At 42.0% G+C, this 16,971-nt stretch overlaps 1 protein-coding gene across 13 annotated transcripts in view; it reads left to right on the top strand.

The window, feature by feature from the left end:
- Positions 1–16,971, top strand: part of LOC135089572 (uncharacterized) — a 25,591-nt gene extending 8,620 nt beyond the window's left edge. For 4 of the 13 annotated variants that reach the window (XR_010261544.1, XR_010261547.1, XR_010261546.1 and 1 more), the window contains exon 3: positions 13,448–16,970. Coding sequence is in view for 6 of the 13 variants with exons in the window: in XM_063985302.1 (XP_063841372.1) it covers positions 2,084–2,698 (615 nt within the window). In the remaining 7 variants the exon portion in view is untranslated. Of the gene's footprint in view, positions 1–1,770; positions 4,238–4,694; positions 6,429–13,447 lie in introns of those variants that run through there. The other 9 variants (XM_063985302.1, XM_063985304.1, XM_063985305.1 and 6 more) reach the window with 5 other exon arrangements.

The raw sequence follows: 16,971 nt of genomic DNA, 5'->3' as shown, positions 1-16,971 counted from the left end.
AAAGAACCAATTTACAAGGACCATAGAAACCTTCTTTAATTAAGACGCAAATAACTTCCAGTACAGCATGTCAAAAGTAGTCGAGTTAAGACGCCGAAACATCCCCTTCTCGTTAATCTAAAGTCGCTGTTTTGGGATTATATGATTCATTATATTTCTCTCTCTCTCTCTCTCTCTCTCTCTCTCTCTCTCTCTCTCTCTCTCTCTCTCTCTCTCTCTCTCTCTCCTCTCTCTCTCTCTCTCTCTCTCTCTCAATGTGCATGAGTTTATCTCCATACAGTGTGCTTATAATGGCTGTTAAATGTTGACCATTGCTCATTGCTTATTTGCAGATTCATCTCGTATTACAGGAATTCCTTTTTTCTCTATAAATCAACTATTAAAAAAAAAGTGGTAAGGACGAGCAGATAGACATGTTGGCAATCTGTTTAAAACCATTGTGTGTCGTGTGTCTGGTGGTAACCGAATACGTACAACTCAGGGCCCGTGCTTTGAAACTTTTGTTCTCTCCTAAGGACTATTTTCAAAGGACACAGATATTTGGTCAATCTTATGTTTTTTTTCCGTTTTTTTTATTTATTTATTTTTTTTTTTTATTAATGGTGGGTAATCATTATTAGCTATCAAAATCGCTCTCTCTCTCTCTTTGTACCTTAAAAGACACTTAATAAACACATTTAGGCCTAAACATCCCAAAATTTCGCTAAAATAACCAAACATATTAAGTAGCCTCTCCCTTGGCCAGTGTCCTTCCTACATAAAAAAAAAAAAAATAGATAAAAAAAAAACTCAACTCGCCTTAATGCGTTATATACCTCCTTTGTTTTCTCGTTACTTTTCCCTCGCCTGTTCCTCCTCCTCCGCCATTTTCTGCTGAGGAACTGTAACGGACACGAGAGAGAGAGAGAGAGAGAGAGAGAGAGAGAGAGAGAGAGAGAGAGAGAGAGAGAGGCTAGAAGGAGCGTTGTGAATCGGCTTGGACCGTCCGCCATGTCTGACTGACCGGCAATCTTGACTCAGGGACGGTTCAGTTTTTTCTTCTTTTCCTTATTTTTCACTTTGTTACAGAGTTTGATGTAGCTTTTAATGGTGATTTTTTAGTTTTTTTTTTTTTTTTTTTTTTTGTATTTTTTATTGTTTTTTTTTTGTGGTTGAGTGCAGTTCTTTGGTTTTATTTATTTATTTATTTATTTATTTATTGCATGTTAGCGTGTTTCGAGTGCTTTTTTAATTGTGTTTTTCGTATTGCTAATTTTATAAGTATTTTTTTGTGTATTTAAAGCTTAAATTTCTAGTCTTGTTTAGCCTTTTTTTTAATTTGATGGTTTCTTCATTAATTTCAATGCCTTTTATCTTACTTATACCGAATATTACGTCAAATTTCTTTTTTTAATATTTTTGCATTCTTTTAGTGCAATTACGATAACAACAACAACAACAACAACAACAACAACAACAACGAGGAGGAGGAGGAGGAGGAGGAGGAGGAGGAGGAGGGAGGAAAAAAATAATGGAAATAAGAGAAAAAATAATGAGAGAGAGAGGAGAGAGAGAGGAGAGAGAGAGAGAGAGAGAGAGAGAGAGAGAGAGAGAGAGAGAGAGAGAGAGAGAGAGAGAGAGAAAATTACATTAAATATTTCCTCCTCCTTCTCTTCTTCCCTCTCCTCTCTTTCCAACCATTACTCTCTCTCTCTCTCTCTCTCTCTCTCTCTCTCTCTCTCTCTCTCTCTCTCTCTCTCTCTCTCCTCTCTCTCTCTCTCTCTCTCCCAGACCCCAGCCCTGGCCATGACCTGACCCGCCCAGCAACCACACACACACACACACACACACACGCACGCACCATCTGTCTGTTTGTGCCTGTGTCTGTCTGTCTGTCTGTCTGTCTGTCTGTATGTATGTATGTATGTGTATATAGTCATTTATAAACAAACCTAAAAATACATTATTATTATTATTATTATTATTATTATTATTATTATTATTATTATTATTATTATCCTTTTGAAAGAGAGAGAGAGAGAGAGAGAGAGAGAGAGAGAGAGAGAGAGAGAGAGAGAGAGAGAGAGAGAGAGAGCACCAGCACATGGTTCAGCAAGCATTCAACACGCTGCTGGTTGTGTACAATCTACACAACCATGTCACATTCCCCACACACCGCTCCGGCTCATCCCTGGACCCCGTTGTAACGGACCTCCCTCACCACTCCATACAGTGCTTTCCCCTAGACTTTGTTGGCACCTCGGACCACATAGCAGTCTTCACCAAGATCCAGTTCAGAAGACCAAGTGAGGAGACAACAGCTCGCAATCTCTGGCGGTGGGAGGCGGCCAACTGGGACGCTCTCCGGGCTGCTCTGAGGAACACAGACTGGGGGGAAGTGCTGAATGGTGAGGTTGACCAGCAGGTCCAGCGACTCAGCGAGCTGCTCCACGCCCTCCAGCTCAGATGGGTGCCTCACTCCAACCACACCACCAAGGCATCGGACCAGCCCTGGTTTGGCCCAGAGTGCCGCGCTGCCGCTGATGCCAAGTATCGTGCCTGGCGTGCTTTGAACGCCAGAACCAGGCAAAGGCACAGAGCGGCTACAGCGCGCATGACAGCCATCCAGGAGTGGGCCATGGATGAGTGGAAGGCGAACCTCAGGAGCAAAACTGAGGGGTGGTCAGGTCGGCAGCAAACGTTGGTGGAATCTCATTAAGGAACAACAGGGTGACACGCGGGGATGTTCGGTGCCTGCTCTCATCCGGCCAGACGGTAGTGTAGTTCAAACCGCCACAGACAAGGCGAATCTCCTGGCCGCCCACTTCGCCGCAAAAATGTGCATTTCCGAACCAGAAAAAACGCCACAAATACTACCACAGATAGTGAGTGAAAAAAATAATGAACATAGAAACCAGTGAAAAAGAAGTGAAAGTGCTGCTCCGAGACGTGGACGACAAGAAAGCAGTGGCGCGCCCTCTCGCCGCCATCTTCAATAATAGCTTGAGGAGCAGCACTTGGCCCCAACTTGTGGAAAGTGAGCAGTGTGGTGCCAATTCACAAGAAAAGCTCAAAAACCGAAGCAAAAAATTACCGTCCTGTGTCCCTTGTTGCCGGTGCTCAGTAAAGTGTTGGAAACGATAGTGGCCTCGAGACTCACGCAGCACCTTGATAGGCACCACCTGCTGAGCAACAGACAATACGGCTTCAGGAAGGGGAGGTCGGCGGGAGACCTGCACCTGCAACTCACGAGTGAGTGGAGCGCTGCCCTGGACAGGGGCAAGGCCGCCCTTGTCGTCGCTCTCGATATAGAGGGAGCTTTTGACAAAGTTTGGCATCCGGCGCTCGTCACTAAGCTCTACGCTGCCGGCGTGGACGGGCCGCTCCTCAAACTCCTCGAGAGTTACCTGAGGGACAGGACACTTCAAAGTGACCGTCAATGGGCGTGATTCCAGGCTTCATCCCATCAGAGCGGGGGTCCCACAGGGTAGCTGCCTCGGCCCTCTGCTCTGGAATGTTTATATAAATGACCTGCTGCACCTTTATCCCGAGCACGAGAGCATACGCGGATGACCTCACCCTGTCTCTCTGCTACGGTCCTGAGGAGGAAGACGCCACTGTCAGCACGCTGAACGCCACTCTAAGCCGCATAGCAGCGTGGGGCGAAAAGTGGAAAGTAAAATTTGCAGCACACAAAACGCAGCTGCTCACCATCTCCAGACTCGGGACGGCCCCACGCCTCGTCTTCCAAGGCGACACGCTGATCCCACAGGAACGAGGTGGAGGTGCTGGGGGTCACATACGACAGAAAGCTGTCCTTCAGATCCCACATAGAGCGGCTCGCCAGGGAGGCCTCAGGGAAGCTGGCATCCCTGAGGAGAATGTCACCTCTCCTGGACAGTAGGGGAATGGAAGTCCTCTACAAAGCCCAGGTTCGCTCGTCCCTGGAATACGCGTGCCTGGCATGGGGAGGTGCGGCCAACAAGCACCTGTCTCTACTGGACAAGGTACAGGAGAGGGGCGGCAAGGCTCATCAGAGAGGCAGGACACCAGCCAGCATTACAGAGTCTCCAACATCGGCGTGACGTGGCGGGACTCACTGTAATGTTCAAGGTGCAGCTACAGTGTGTGCCGCACCTACAGTCACTCCGGCAGCCTCCCCGACTGGCCCAGGTCGCTACCAGAGCCGTCACCTCAGCCCCGGAGGAACTGCTGCAAACCCGGTGCAGGACATGGCACCACCAAAGACAGTTTATTTACACTTATGTGAGCTGGTGGAATAAACTCATAGCCAGTGAGCAAAACATTGAAAATATTGCGAACTTGTCAACGCAAAATTTTAAATGTAAAGTGAACGAGTGGCTGATACAATACAGACAACAGTGATAAAAACAGAGTGAGGCTTTTAGATAGGTAACATTAACTATGTAACCTTTAGTCTCTAAGTTGTCACGATATTCTATGTAATGTAGTGGTGACACCCTCTGTAAATTATGATGTATATGGTATAAAAAGAGAGAGAGAGAGAGAGAGAGAGAGAGAGAGAGAGAGAGGAGTTAAGTAGTAGTAGTAGTAGTAGTATCTCTCTCTCTCTCTCTCTCTCTCTCTCTCTCTCTCTCTCTCTCTCTCTCTCTCTCTCTCTCTGTGTGTGTGTGTGTGTGTGTGTGTGTGTGTGTGTGTGTGTGTGTGTGTGTGTGTGTGTGTGTGACTTTAATTTCCCGATGTGTTGATGGAGACAACGGACGGATGGAGGGAGGGAGGGAGGGAGGGAAGGAAGGAAGAAGAGGAGGGAGGGAGAGGAGGAGAAAGGGATGAAATACACAGTTTATCTCCTCTGTGTGTGTGTGTGTGTGTGTGTGTGTGGAGGAGGAGGAGGAAGAAGAAGAAATAAGATGGTGGCGGTTTCCTCTCTCTCGCTCTCGCTCTCTCTCTCTCTCTCTCTCTCTCTCTCTCTCTCTCTCTCTCTCTCTCTCTCTCTCTCTCTCTCTCTCTTTCATTTCTTAATTCAATTCCTCTAAATCTTCTTCTTTCTTTTCCTATTCTTCCTCCTCCTCCTTCTCTTCCTCCTCGTACATCTCTTTCAGTCCAATTCCCCCTCCCCCCGCTCCCCACCTCTCTCTCTCTCTCTCTCTCTCTCTCTCTCTCTCTCTCTCTCTCTCTCTCTCTCTCTCTCTCTCTCTCTCTCTCTCTCTCTCTCTCTCTCTCTCCTTTCATCTTCTTAAGTCTTCTCAAGGTTATTTAGAGAGAGAGAGAGAGAGAGAGTCAACTTAGGTCAGGAGAGGAACAGGGACACTGATAAATACCGACTATGATAAACAGACAGAGAGAGAGAGAGAATTTCCTTTCTTTCTTTTGTCCTTGCTTTAATAATAATAATAATAATAATAATAATAATAATAATAATAATAACGATAATAACGTAGAGGAAATTACTTTTTTTGAGAATTACGCTCAAATTAGAGACGTCGCAGTCAGCGTTTTGATACCAGATAGCGCCAGAATTTTTAATTCTCGCCGGAAAATAAATACTTTTTTGGGACAAGGTTTTACAAGCTTACAAAGGTGTATCGTTGCACAGTAATGCGTCTGAATTTTAAGTCAATTAATTTCGTGATAACTGACAGCACGTGACATTGTTTGAGCCTCTATTCATAATTTCAGATGATATTCTTAAAAGAGCCTATAAGTGTATCAAGGCAGACAATCTGTAATTTTCTACTGACCTCAATGGAAGTATACTAATATATACTTGCATTTTCATGTACTAAACAACAGGCAAATCCATTTAATGTAAAGAAAATAAAATTTTGTATCAGAGACTTTATTTTTGCGGTACGATCACTATCCTCGGGTACTTGGGCAGCGAGCAAACCAAAACACAGGACCACGCTTACTCGACTACCCTGCACAATGGATACATCACCGCCACAATCATGGACTACAACGGAATTAAGAAAATTCCTGAAAGAACGAGCTATACCCTATTCTGGATATAGTAAAGCAGTGCTGGTTGATATGGTCGAGAAGGCCATCGCTAATCCAGGCATCACGGAAATCACACAGCCGAGTGATGTTGAGGTAGCTGGTATTACAAGAACAGTTTCCTTAAACGGAAATGTAATCTTATTTCCCGATCCACGTGTCATAACCTCATGGGAAAAAGACTTAACATCCCTACCTCACCTGACATCAGCCAAATGCTTGGTGTATCTCCTTTCTAAGGGAGGGTGGTCCTAAGAACGGGCTATATCATATGAAAAAGAAAGGCGATATCAGCTCTTCATGGAGTCACACATTGATGAAGTAGAACTGAATCAAGAAGACCACAACATGACATATGTACGGGCCTTGTGCAGGATGCAGACTGCACAGTCTGAAAAGCCATACCAAGTGTGGCTTTTACTGAACACCACTGGAACGATTGAGACTGCTGGCTGCCAATGCATAGGGTAAGTACAATGGACACCGAAGCAGGTCAAGACGGCCCTCCCCCACGGCCCCGTGTTTACCACGACGGCCCCGTGTTTACCAGGACGGTCATTTGTTTACCAGGACGGCCCCATTTTGTAGGACGATAATAATAATTTACACGTATTACATTCTCAATTCTCACACATACATACTAATTAAAAATAAACAGCAAAATAATATAAATCTTGGCTCCTGTACATGTCCAATCTTCTAGAGAGACGTAGAATACAATACAATGTGTGTGTGTGTGTGTGTGTGCATTCCATTCAGAGAGAGAGAGAGAGAGAGAGGCGAGGTCATGTCAAAAGCCGTTCTGTTGGTGGAATCATTATTTTTAAAGCCTCATCATGACGACACCAAGCCATCGCTCTGTTCGCCCTAAACAGCCCGCAGCTGTTTACAGCTGTGACAGGGTGGTCACTGGCCGTCACCATGCACTCCAGTGTGATAACTGTTCAAGGTAACTTATTTGTTGTTATTTCCATTATATACTGTCACTAATGTTTTATATATATATATATATATATATATATATATATATATATATATATATATATATATATATATATATATATATATTACCCTTCTTAACTGAGCTTTCTGGGGGTGGGGGTGAGTTGGGGTATTCCCATGGGTCCAGCAGTGCCAAATCTACGTGTAGTAAAGTGACAATTAAAACACGAAAAAAAAGTGCCTTAAGAAGGAAGTAAGAAAAGAATTTATGGCAATGAACCCAGATAGCCTACCAAGGACAGCTGAGCAACTCAAGAGATGCTATAATCGCATAAAAGTAAAGTAAATCTATATTTTCTGTAAATTATTGCGTAGTGATTCAATGTAATATACATATTAAAAGAAATGATGGAATTACATGGAAATCAAAGTCACAGACCCCTTTTGCTTATACCTGCTTTATTTCTTTGCTATAGGTGGCAACACAGACTCTGTGAAACGGGGGTGAGCTTTCAAGACTACAGGCGGCTTCAGCGAGGGGAATGGGAGCTTCCGGACTGGCGCTGTGCACTGTGTCTTACAGCTCCTGATTTCAACATCAGCAGTTCTGTTCATCAAGAGTCAGAAGTAATGGAAGAATTGCACACTCCTAATCTGTCTGTGACTTCCATTACATCACTTGACGCACGCCATGAAGTACAAGCAGATCAAGAATTCAACATCAGCACTTCTTTCCACGTACATCAGGAACTAGATGAAGACGTAATGGAAGAGGAGCACATTTCTGATGTCTCTCTGACCTCAAGTATGTCATCAGACCTGCACTACGAGGTAATTGAAGCTGCCTCTCTGAAAGGTAAGCCATTATTGGTGGACAGCAATGGTAACACTTTCAACATAAAAAGCAACAGACATGCAAGGCCAAAAAAAGACCACGTGGCGATGTAGTGTACGAAATAAAACCACAACGTGCAAAGCTACTGTAATTCAAGGGTAGCAAGTCACTCCGGCCCCTAGTTTTTCCGGCCCCGGTCACTCCGGCCCCTAGTTTTTTCCGGCCCCGGTCACTCCGGCCTCCCCCGCGTTCGACCCAGGTCACTCCGGCCTCCCTGGCGGCACGCACGTGTGTAAAGTTAGCAATATAATTATATTGTTGGGTTGTTTGAGTGTGTGTGTGTGTGTGTGTATTTACCTAGTTGTAGTTTACTTTTTAACAACTTTTATTGTACATTTGTAATGTCTATGGAGGCTAGAGCGCCATTCTCTGGCGGAATGAAGCCATATATATGCAATAAACAATAAATAAAAACACCTACTCTTATCACGTATGTCCTATAGTCTCTCTCTCTCTCTCTCTCTCTCTCTCTCTCTCTCTCTCTCTCTCTCTCTCTCTCTCTCTCTCTCTCTCTCTCATCCACTTCATTTTGCAGCAATTCTTTATTTGAAAAGTAGCATTTGTGTATAATTTAACTGAACCCTTGGTGGACAGAAGGGTGTTGCCTTAATTATCACTTTTCGGATTATTTACGAAGTATAAATACTCTTCAACTCCTACGCACAATATGAATATGGGCCAATAAGAAAAAGAAAGGTCTGGTAAAGGTGGGTCAAGTCACAACAACCTGACATTCTCTCTCTCTCTCTCTCTCTCTCTCTCTCTCTCTCTCTCTCTCTCTCTCTCTCTCTCTCTCTCTCTCTCTCTCTCTCTCTCTCTCTCTCTCTCTCTCTCTCTCTCTCATTTCCTCCATAATAATATTAATAATGATAATAACGATTATGATAGTGGAGGTAGAAACTTACTACTACTACTACTACTACTACTACCATACTGCTACTACAAAACATACTAGCTATATGAGTTTGCGTAATAGATAATAGTCGTTAACGCTGTCTCCTTCCTCGGAGTTGAGGTACCGAGGTTTTCGAAACACAAAACGACTTTTCTTGTTTCGAACACAAAACGACTTTTCTTGACCGTGCCATGAGGCAGACAGAAGGAAGTGATAATGCTTTTGTAAATCCAGTCTATTTATCTCGTAATGTTAACCGTATAAGACAGAAAGATAGACCTGTTGAACCTAATTCATTGGATTTTGAATTGGTAGTTGATCACATTCCGAATGAATTCCTCCAGAAAGATATTATTCTAGATGATGCAAGACACTTAGTATTTGCCACTGCAGACCAACTTGCCTTGTTGAAGAAGGCAAGGACATGGTATTTAGATGCCACATTTCGTGTAGTACGAGCCCCGTTTCAACAGCTATTTGGAGTCCATGCCTTCGTTAAGGGAAGCGAAGGTAATGTAAAACAAGTCCCCTTAGCTTTCATCCTTATGTCAGGGAAAAGAAAGAGAGACTACAGAAAGGTATTGAATTCTATTTTAGCAATAATTCAGGAGTGTAAAGTGGAAAAGATCGTGATGGACTTCGAAATGGCTTTGTGGTCAGTAGTCAGGAAATTATTTCCAGTTGCAAAGTTGCAAGGCTGTGCATTTCATTGGAATCAGGCAGTCTGGAGGAAGATTCAGGCGTTAGGATTGGCGGTTCCATACTTGAATCATCGTCCCACTCAAGATTACCTAAAACAGTTAATGGCTCTTCCCTTTCTCCCACATGAACATATTACATCAACATTTGATCACCTTGAATCACGCCTTCCTGCTGGCCCAATTAAAGATTTAACAACGTACATGAGAGAAACATGGATAAGTGGGTTTTGGTCACCAAGTGAATGGACAGTGTTTGGCCAGAGCATTCGCACGAATAATGATGTAGAAGGTTATCATAGACGTTTGAATGGTAGTGCAGGCTCTTCCCATATTCCTTTTTATGTGCTGGTTCCCTTACTTTTCAAAGAAGCCAAAAATGTACAGGTCCAAGTGCGTCTGGTCAAGGACGGAAAACTTGCTCGTTGTCAGAGACGAAAATACCGATCTCTACAGGGACGAATATTTTCACTATGGAACAAGTATAAACAACATGACCTCACCACTGACCAATTATTAAAAGCATGTTCCAGGCTAAGCGGACCCAGTGTTTAGTTTGTAATATAATCTTGTTTTTTTTTACTCAGACGCATACTTTTGTATACATAAATATTTTAGTATCAGTAGACTGCCTGAATTGTTTTTTACTTTTAGACACATACTTTTGTATACAGAAATATTTTAGTATCAGTAGACTGCCTGATAAAGCCAGTCAGCGCTCCCATGTTGTGGTCAGGGTGTGGTGAGCATTGTTTGGTTATTTTTGTTATTATATATTCTTTCAAGGTTACATAGTATTACATAGTTATTGTGTATGTGTATGACTATACTGCGTAATTATTTAATAAAAGAGAGAGCCTGTTACTATATATTCTTTCTAGATAACTTAGTATAATTAGTGGGCCGGAGTGACTAGGGTGGTAGGCCGGAGTGACTAGGGTGGTAGGCCGGAGTGACTAGGGTTGGGGGCCGCAGTGACTGAGGGCCGGTGTAACTAGGGGCCGGAGTGACTGTAAACCAATTCAAGATGGTGAAACCTTCACAGCTGGTCTCCACAATCACTGCCACCCTGCTCAACCAGGAAAACAGAAGGCCATTAAGATCGTTACTGATATAAAGAATAAGGCAAGAGAAGATGTAGATGTAGAAGATGTAGAAGACGCACCAAAGACTACAAAGCGGTCATGAACGCTGTTAAAGAACTGATACCAGAAAAACAAACTCCAGAAGGCTGTAGCCGACTTTGAGCGGGCTATGTGGAAAGGCATACAAGCGATTTTCCCTCATATTCATGTGAGTGGATGCCTGTTCCACTGGGCACAGTGTATCTGGAGAAAGACAGGATCTTGGACTCGCCGTTGCGTACAAAGAGAAGGGTTCCATACAGTTTCATACACAAACTGTTTGCCCTGCCATGTTTTGCCACAAGAACACATACAAGCAGCATTTAGTAAACTGAACGATGCTGCACCACCTGCTGTACAACCACTATGTCATTACATTAGCAAAACATGGATTGACAGCACTCTCTGGCCGCCAGCAGCTTGGAGTGTCTATGGGAAGTCGGGTGAGAACAAATGATGTCGAAGGGTGGCACAGACGGATTAACGAAAAAGCCCGGAACCATTCTCACCAACTCTACAAATTAGTTCCCCTGCTGCACCATGAGTCACAACTTGTAACCCTGCAACTTCGCCTGGTAAGAGAGGGGGAAATTACGAAGATACAAGAGGAAAAGAACAACAACTACAGAAGGGAAACTATTCAAGCTCTGGGAGAGTATATGAGACGGGTGAAATATCCACATCTTCTCTTCTTAGGAAATGTTCTAGGCTGCTTGGTGTGTAGGCCTAGGTGAATTGATTTTTAATGCAATAAACATAATGTGTAATTTTATATCTTTTTAAAAATTATTACTTGTTATTGTATTTTACGTCTCTCTAGAAGATTGGACATGTACAGGAGCCCCAATTTATATTATTATATGTATGTATGTATGTGTGAGAATTGAGAATGTAATAAATACGTGTGGAATTATTATTATCGTCCTACAAAATGGGGCCGTCCTGGTAAAACAAAGGGCCGTCCTGGCAAACACGGGGCTGTGGGGGAGGGGCCGCGTGAAGGCCTGTCGTGGTTAGGGGCCCCGTCTTGACTAGAACTCAATGGACACTACATATGATGGTATTTATGAACACAGTAGCTTTCAATTAATGTAGTAATAATGTAGACTGATATGATTCTCTAGGAAAATCTTACTTGGAAAAATTCATCTCTTAGATATCATATGAAACAACTGGTAAAGATTTGTTATATTAATGTGCCATGAAGTATCCCATTGCATACCTTAAGAAACACTACTAGTTTTTCACATATCTCTTCTACAAACTTTCCCTTCAATAACCATGGAAACCTAACCAAACCTTCTTCTTGTAACCTGTTTCGCTTTAGATCGCTTTGTATATTGTCCTCTTTCTTCCGTCACTCCCTGGTCTGCATAATGTTGCCTTTTTCCCAAACCTGTGTAAGGAATCTTTTCATGTGTTTAACAAGTACATCTGCTTCTTTTCTAACTCCATATAGGCCCAGAACTGTGCATTATCCCTCCATCTTCTAATCTTCTACTCCATTGTACTTCATCTACAATGGCTCTAACCTTTTCCATCAAGTGATTTCTCTCTTCCTCATACTCATTGCACTCTACTATCAGATGTTGCACTGTCTCCTCCACCCCTGCACAGAAACTGCAGCTTTGCTCCTGTTCCTCCTTTTTCCTACCATTTACCTCTAGGGTGCCTGTCCTTGCCCTGAATAGCAACTTACTTCCCCAATCTCCTGTGTGTTACCCTAACTTCTCTGGTTTTTCTTTCCTGGCATACCATTTCAAAGTGGATTTTCTCTCCATCCTTTCCCTCCATTCTCCTCTAGATACCTTCCTAGCTATATCTTTAGCTATTAATCTGTTCCAGTCTTCCTCTAGGTTTTCCCTCTTTTTCCACTTCTTTATTTCTCTCCTCCACGTAGAACCTGGTCTGTCTGTCTTCCATTATGACTTTCTTTTCCCATCTTTCTTCTAAACCTTCCAGTCTTTTCGTGAATATCAGTTTTCCTTTTGCTATTCTCTCTCTGAAGGTGCTCCAGCCCATTTCTCCTCTTATTGCCTCCAGTCCTGTGCTTCTCAGGGCTCCTAATGCCCATCTGCCTGTCATATGTATTTTTTCAAAGGTTCTTACATCATTCTCTGTAAATCTTGTTATTTCAGCACAATATAAACAATGTGGGACTCCCATACCTTTCCACAAACTCCGGCCTACTTCATACTTATTTGTTATCCTATATCCTCCCTGCTGCTCTTCTTGCCTTGCCTTCATTTATGGTCCTTTGTAGTTCACCTCGTATTACTTCACCACTCACTTGCATTCCCAGGTAAGTGTAACTCTCCACCACCTCCAGTACATAATCCCCTAACACCCACTGATTATTTCTATTGTCATTGAACTGCATTACTTTGCATTTGTGTGAACTAAATTTGAGCCCCCATTCTATTCCATATTTGCTCACTATCTGTAACATATCATCCATATCTACTTTTTCTGTCATCAAGACACCATCATCCGCATAATATGCCAAACATCCAATTTTGTCAATTTCCTTGGCCACTTAATCTAATTCTTACAAGCAGTTCTTCTGAGTATATATTGAACAGGGTCGGGGGCATTACACATCCCTGCCTTACTCCTACTCCACCTCCCTTCTTTTCTCCGATTTTTCTTCCTTTCCCGATACACATCGACTCACCTTCTTGCCATTCAGTGTGATCATGCCACCCTGTTTCTCCGACTGCTACCACATCATAGTGTTTCCTTTCTTCCTTTAACAGCATCCTAGACTTTTCTTCATTCCACCCTCTGGTATTTAGGAAGGCCACTCATATCCCATTTTCATTTCACGCCTTATGCTATGCCGGGGCTCGGGTCTCCTTATGCTGGGCCCATTCCACGATGTTACATTGGTGATTAAAACCATTTCACTTTGTTTTTTATTGTTACTTTGCAGAGATGATGGAAGTTGCAAGCACGTTGTGGCTCTAATGTTTGACATAGAAGACTTTGTGTCACGTAGAGGGGATCATGCTTCAGCACCAACCTGCACTGATCTTCCATGTACATGGAACAAGCCTCGTCGCAACACCAAACAAATAAAGGCAGTCGATCTAGATCACAGGTATGTTGTAACAGCAACAGTTTCCTAAGGCTGGTTCATGAGCACAGATCTTGAAGAATTTGGGTTCAAGGAAGGTATAGGATAGGTAGCATCAAACTGGTTAGGCAAAATAACTTGGTGAAAAATTTCATCGTAAGCCACACTCCTTCATAGAATGGATCATAGAGATCATTGTACTCTATGCGAACATATTATGCTTTTTAATCACCTAATATTGATCTATATCAATGAAATTTTAACATGGTACATCTGCATACTCTAAATTAGTCTCTTAGTTGCCTATGGGACTGATGCTGCATATCCTATACTTTCCTAGTCTGCGTTGGTGTCAGCATACTTTGCAACCATGATTAAAAGTAGGTAATGGTATTATTGAAATATAATGTGTCTTCAATTCTCATATTATCTAGGTTATAAGAGTTTAATCAAATGTACTTTTTGTTTTAAAGTGGTCAACCCAGCACCATCTCTGTGGTCCGTCCCAGGTTTGGATATAACAATTTCTTTCAGAATGTGGTATTCTCAGAGCTAAGCCACTACATGTCATCGCTGTGCCATGTAGTCAAGCGAAATGGGCTATTTTATTTTTTTATTTTTTTTTTTTATTCCATGTCCATACCGTTATCACTTCCAAGAAAGAATTATGTAGAAAAGTGTATTCTAGTTCCTATTTGCATCTTAATGTATATAGAACGAGATTCTAGGCACATTTGTTATTGTTCCCTGTGTGATGAAGAACCTCATGCCTGGTGCTGCCACACACCGACACCTACTAATTTACTGAATGCCCTATTCTCATAGCTTGCCCTTGAGTTAATGTTTGTTACTATGCATGTAAGGCACAGAGGTCTGAAAGGAGTTGCTTTGCATTTAATGTTTGGAAGCAAGTTTGCTGCATGTCTTCAGTATTTTATTTTCTTCTGGCAATAAGTCTAGTGAATCTTTATGGCATTCAGCACTACTAGCTTATCAGTACATCCACTGTCTTACTTTTTGGTACTCATAGTTCTGAAATCCAGCATTGTGAGCTTTCATACATAACATAGTCTATTGTTAGTTAGCAGCACGTTTTTCTCCGTCCCTGGAGATAACTCACTTGCCTTGGCATATATGTTTCAATGCATTTCATGATTTGCAGGATGGACACCTCTATAACACGTTCAATAACCCCTCGTTCAGAACATTACAGAGCCTGTACCTTTGTCCCTAACTTCAACCCAGGGGAAAGTTTTCATGCGTTTATGGCTCAACGTGCATCACGAACGTGTTATGAACAAGTGCTTTTCCCTGATAGATTGAACAGGCAGCTACCCACAATCACTGAACTTGCAGGGGAATTTAGTAAATCAAGGTTTGCATTGCCATTTGTTGATTTTGTTAAGCAACATTTAGGTAGTGCAGATATGGATTTCGTACAATCAAAAACACATGCCCAGTACAAATCACGTATGTGGAAAGATCAGAGAGTTGGTGCCTTGACATCAACAACTTTTCATAAGGCAGTACACTACAGGGGCAGTGAAAGAAGGCTCAAGAAGACTCAAGAAGGCTAATAAATATCAACCTTATACAAAACATAGCTATGCAACGTGGACTCCAAATAAATAAGAAAAAAAGTAATATATTAATATATAACCAGCAAGAGTAACCAGAAACAATTGCAAACATTAGAACATGTAATGAAATAAAATATTTCGGAATAACAATAGAAACCAAGAAAGACTGTTTTAAAGAACACCAGAAGGAGAAGATGAACGAAGCTAAATAACTAGCAAACATGGCATACATAATCACAGAAAGAAATTGTAACAGGTTGTTAGCTGGAAAAGGATATTGGAAAGGAGTCGGACTAGCTACTACACCATATGGAGCAGAAAGACTACACAAAAAAAAGAACTTTACAAACTCCAGTGTATAGAGAACAAAGTAAAGAGATGTATATTTGATGAATATCCGTGTTCTGAAGGATGTTTATACTGTTGATAATTCAGAAATGTTAATCTGTCCTTAGAACTATAAATAAAAAAAAAAAAGCCCTTAAAAACCCGTGTCATGTGGACTAAGGCCATTTGAAAGTAGTGGTGCAGAATTGTTTTAAGCCATGGGTCTTCATATCTCTATTTCTCCCCTAGTATTGTATCTGTTTAATGTACAATATATATGTAAAAAAAAATCACAATGCTTATTCCAGTAAGAAACATAAAAATAAGTTAGATTAAAATATATAATCTCTAATCTCCTTGGGAGCAGTAGTAGTAGTAGTAGTGAAAGGAAAATTAATGTGGTAATAACATTGGGTCATAGAAACTGCAACAAATAAACAGTAAATAAAAAAAAAACACTTATAAACAACTTAAAAGACACCACATTACTTCAAAACACATCAAAACGCCCTCAAAACACATCAGCTACGTGTCCTGACCTAACTCCTGCTGTCTGCATACACATTCCCTTCCTGTTGTTTGCCTCTGTTAGCGCCAGAAGGCGTAATCGCAGAAGGAGTAAGGACATTATAAAGGAAGGAAATAGTTAGTTGTAGTAGTGAAGATGGGAAGTAGAGCGAGGCGATGATGTAAGATGGTACTGAGGTTCGATGTTTATATCCGAAAGTGTCGAGACAGCAATAACGGGGAGATAAGACTTAGGAGAGATGAAAATTTGTGCTGACTCAAGGGGCCTCCGAGGTTGACCTCTGTCCCTATGACCTGCCAGAGTAGAGAGGCGCTTTTTCCCTCAGGTTAGGCCGAGAGGCAGAGGGAAGCCTGCTGTTGTGAGAAGACCTGTACTCTCGTCACTGGTAGAGCAGTGTGGAAAACGGACGGCAAAGTACCCAAGATTGTTCAATAGACCCCGAATACGTAAGTTGAAAACACAACATTGTTCTATAGGCTTCGATGTTGAGACACTATATACGTTGTGAACCGTAAGGAATGTAAGGAATTATAATCTGTGTATTGACCAATATATGTACTTACGATCCCGAAATCGTTCTTGTCAGGTTTGACCGTAACTGAATAAACTAACGAGTTAACGAAACGGGTCTGGTTCCTAATCACTTGTCGCATTGTAGCGGTAAAAGCCTCACTGTCACTGAACCTGACCTGACCTGTGTGTGAGTTAGTTCTATCTCTAGTTTGAGTCTTTTGATCTAATTACCTTTTTTTTTTTTTTTTTTACTTATTTTTTTCTGTGAATTATTTCGAATTATAATTCTTATGGATTATATTTTGCTTTATTTTCTTTTATTTATCTCTCTCTTAGTCCACAGGATTACACAAGTGGATTACATTACGATTACACAAATGGCTGTTGGAGACTTGGTGAATTACACTAATTATATATACTAGTTCGTCTCT

Source organism: Scylla paramamosain, chromosome 33 (genome assembly GCF_035594125.1).
Source record: "Scylla paramamosain isolate STU-SP2022 chromosome 33, ASM3559412v1, whole genome shotgun sequence".
In the NCBI taxonomy this organism is placed as follows: domain Eukaryota; kingdom Metazoa; phylum Arthropoda; class Malacostraca; order Decapoda; family Portunidae; genus Scylla; species Scylla paramamosain.
Note: the sequence above shows the minus strand (reverse complement) of the source record. Positions and strands in the feature narration are given on the sequence as shown.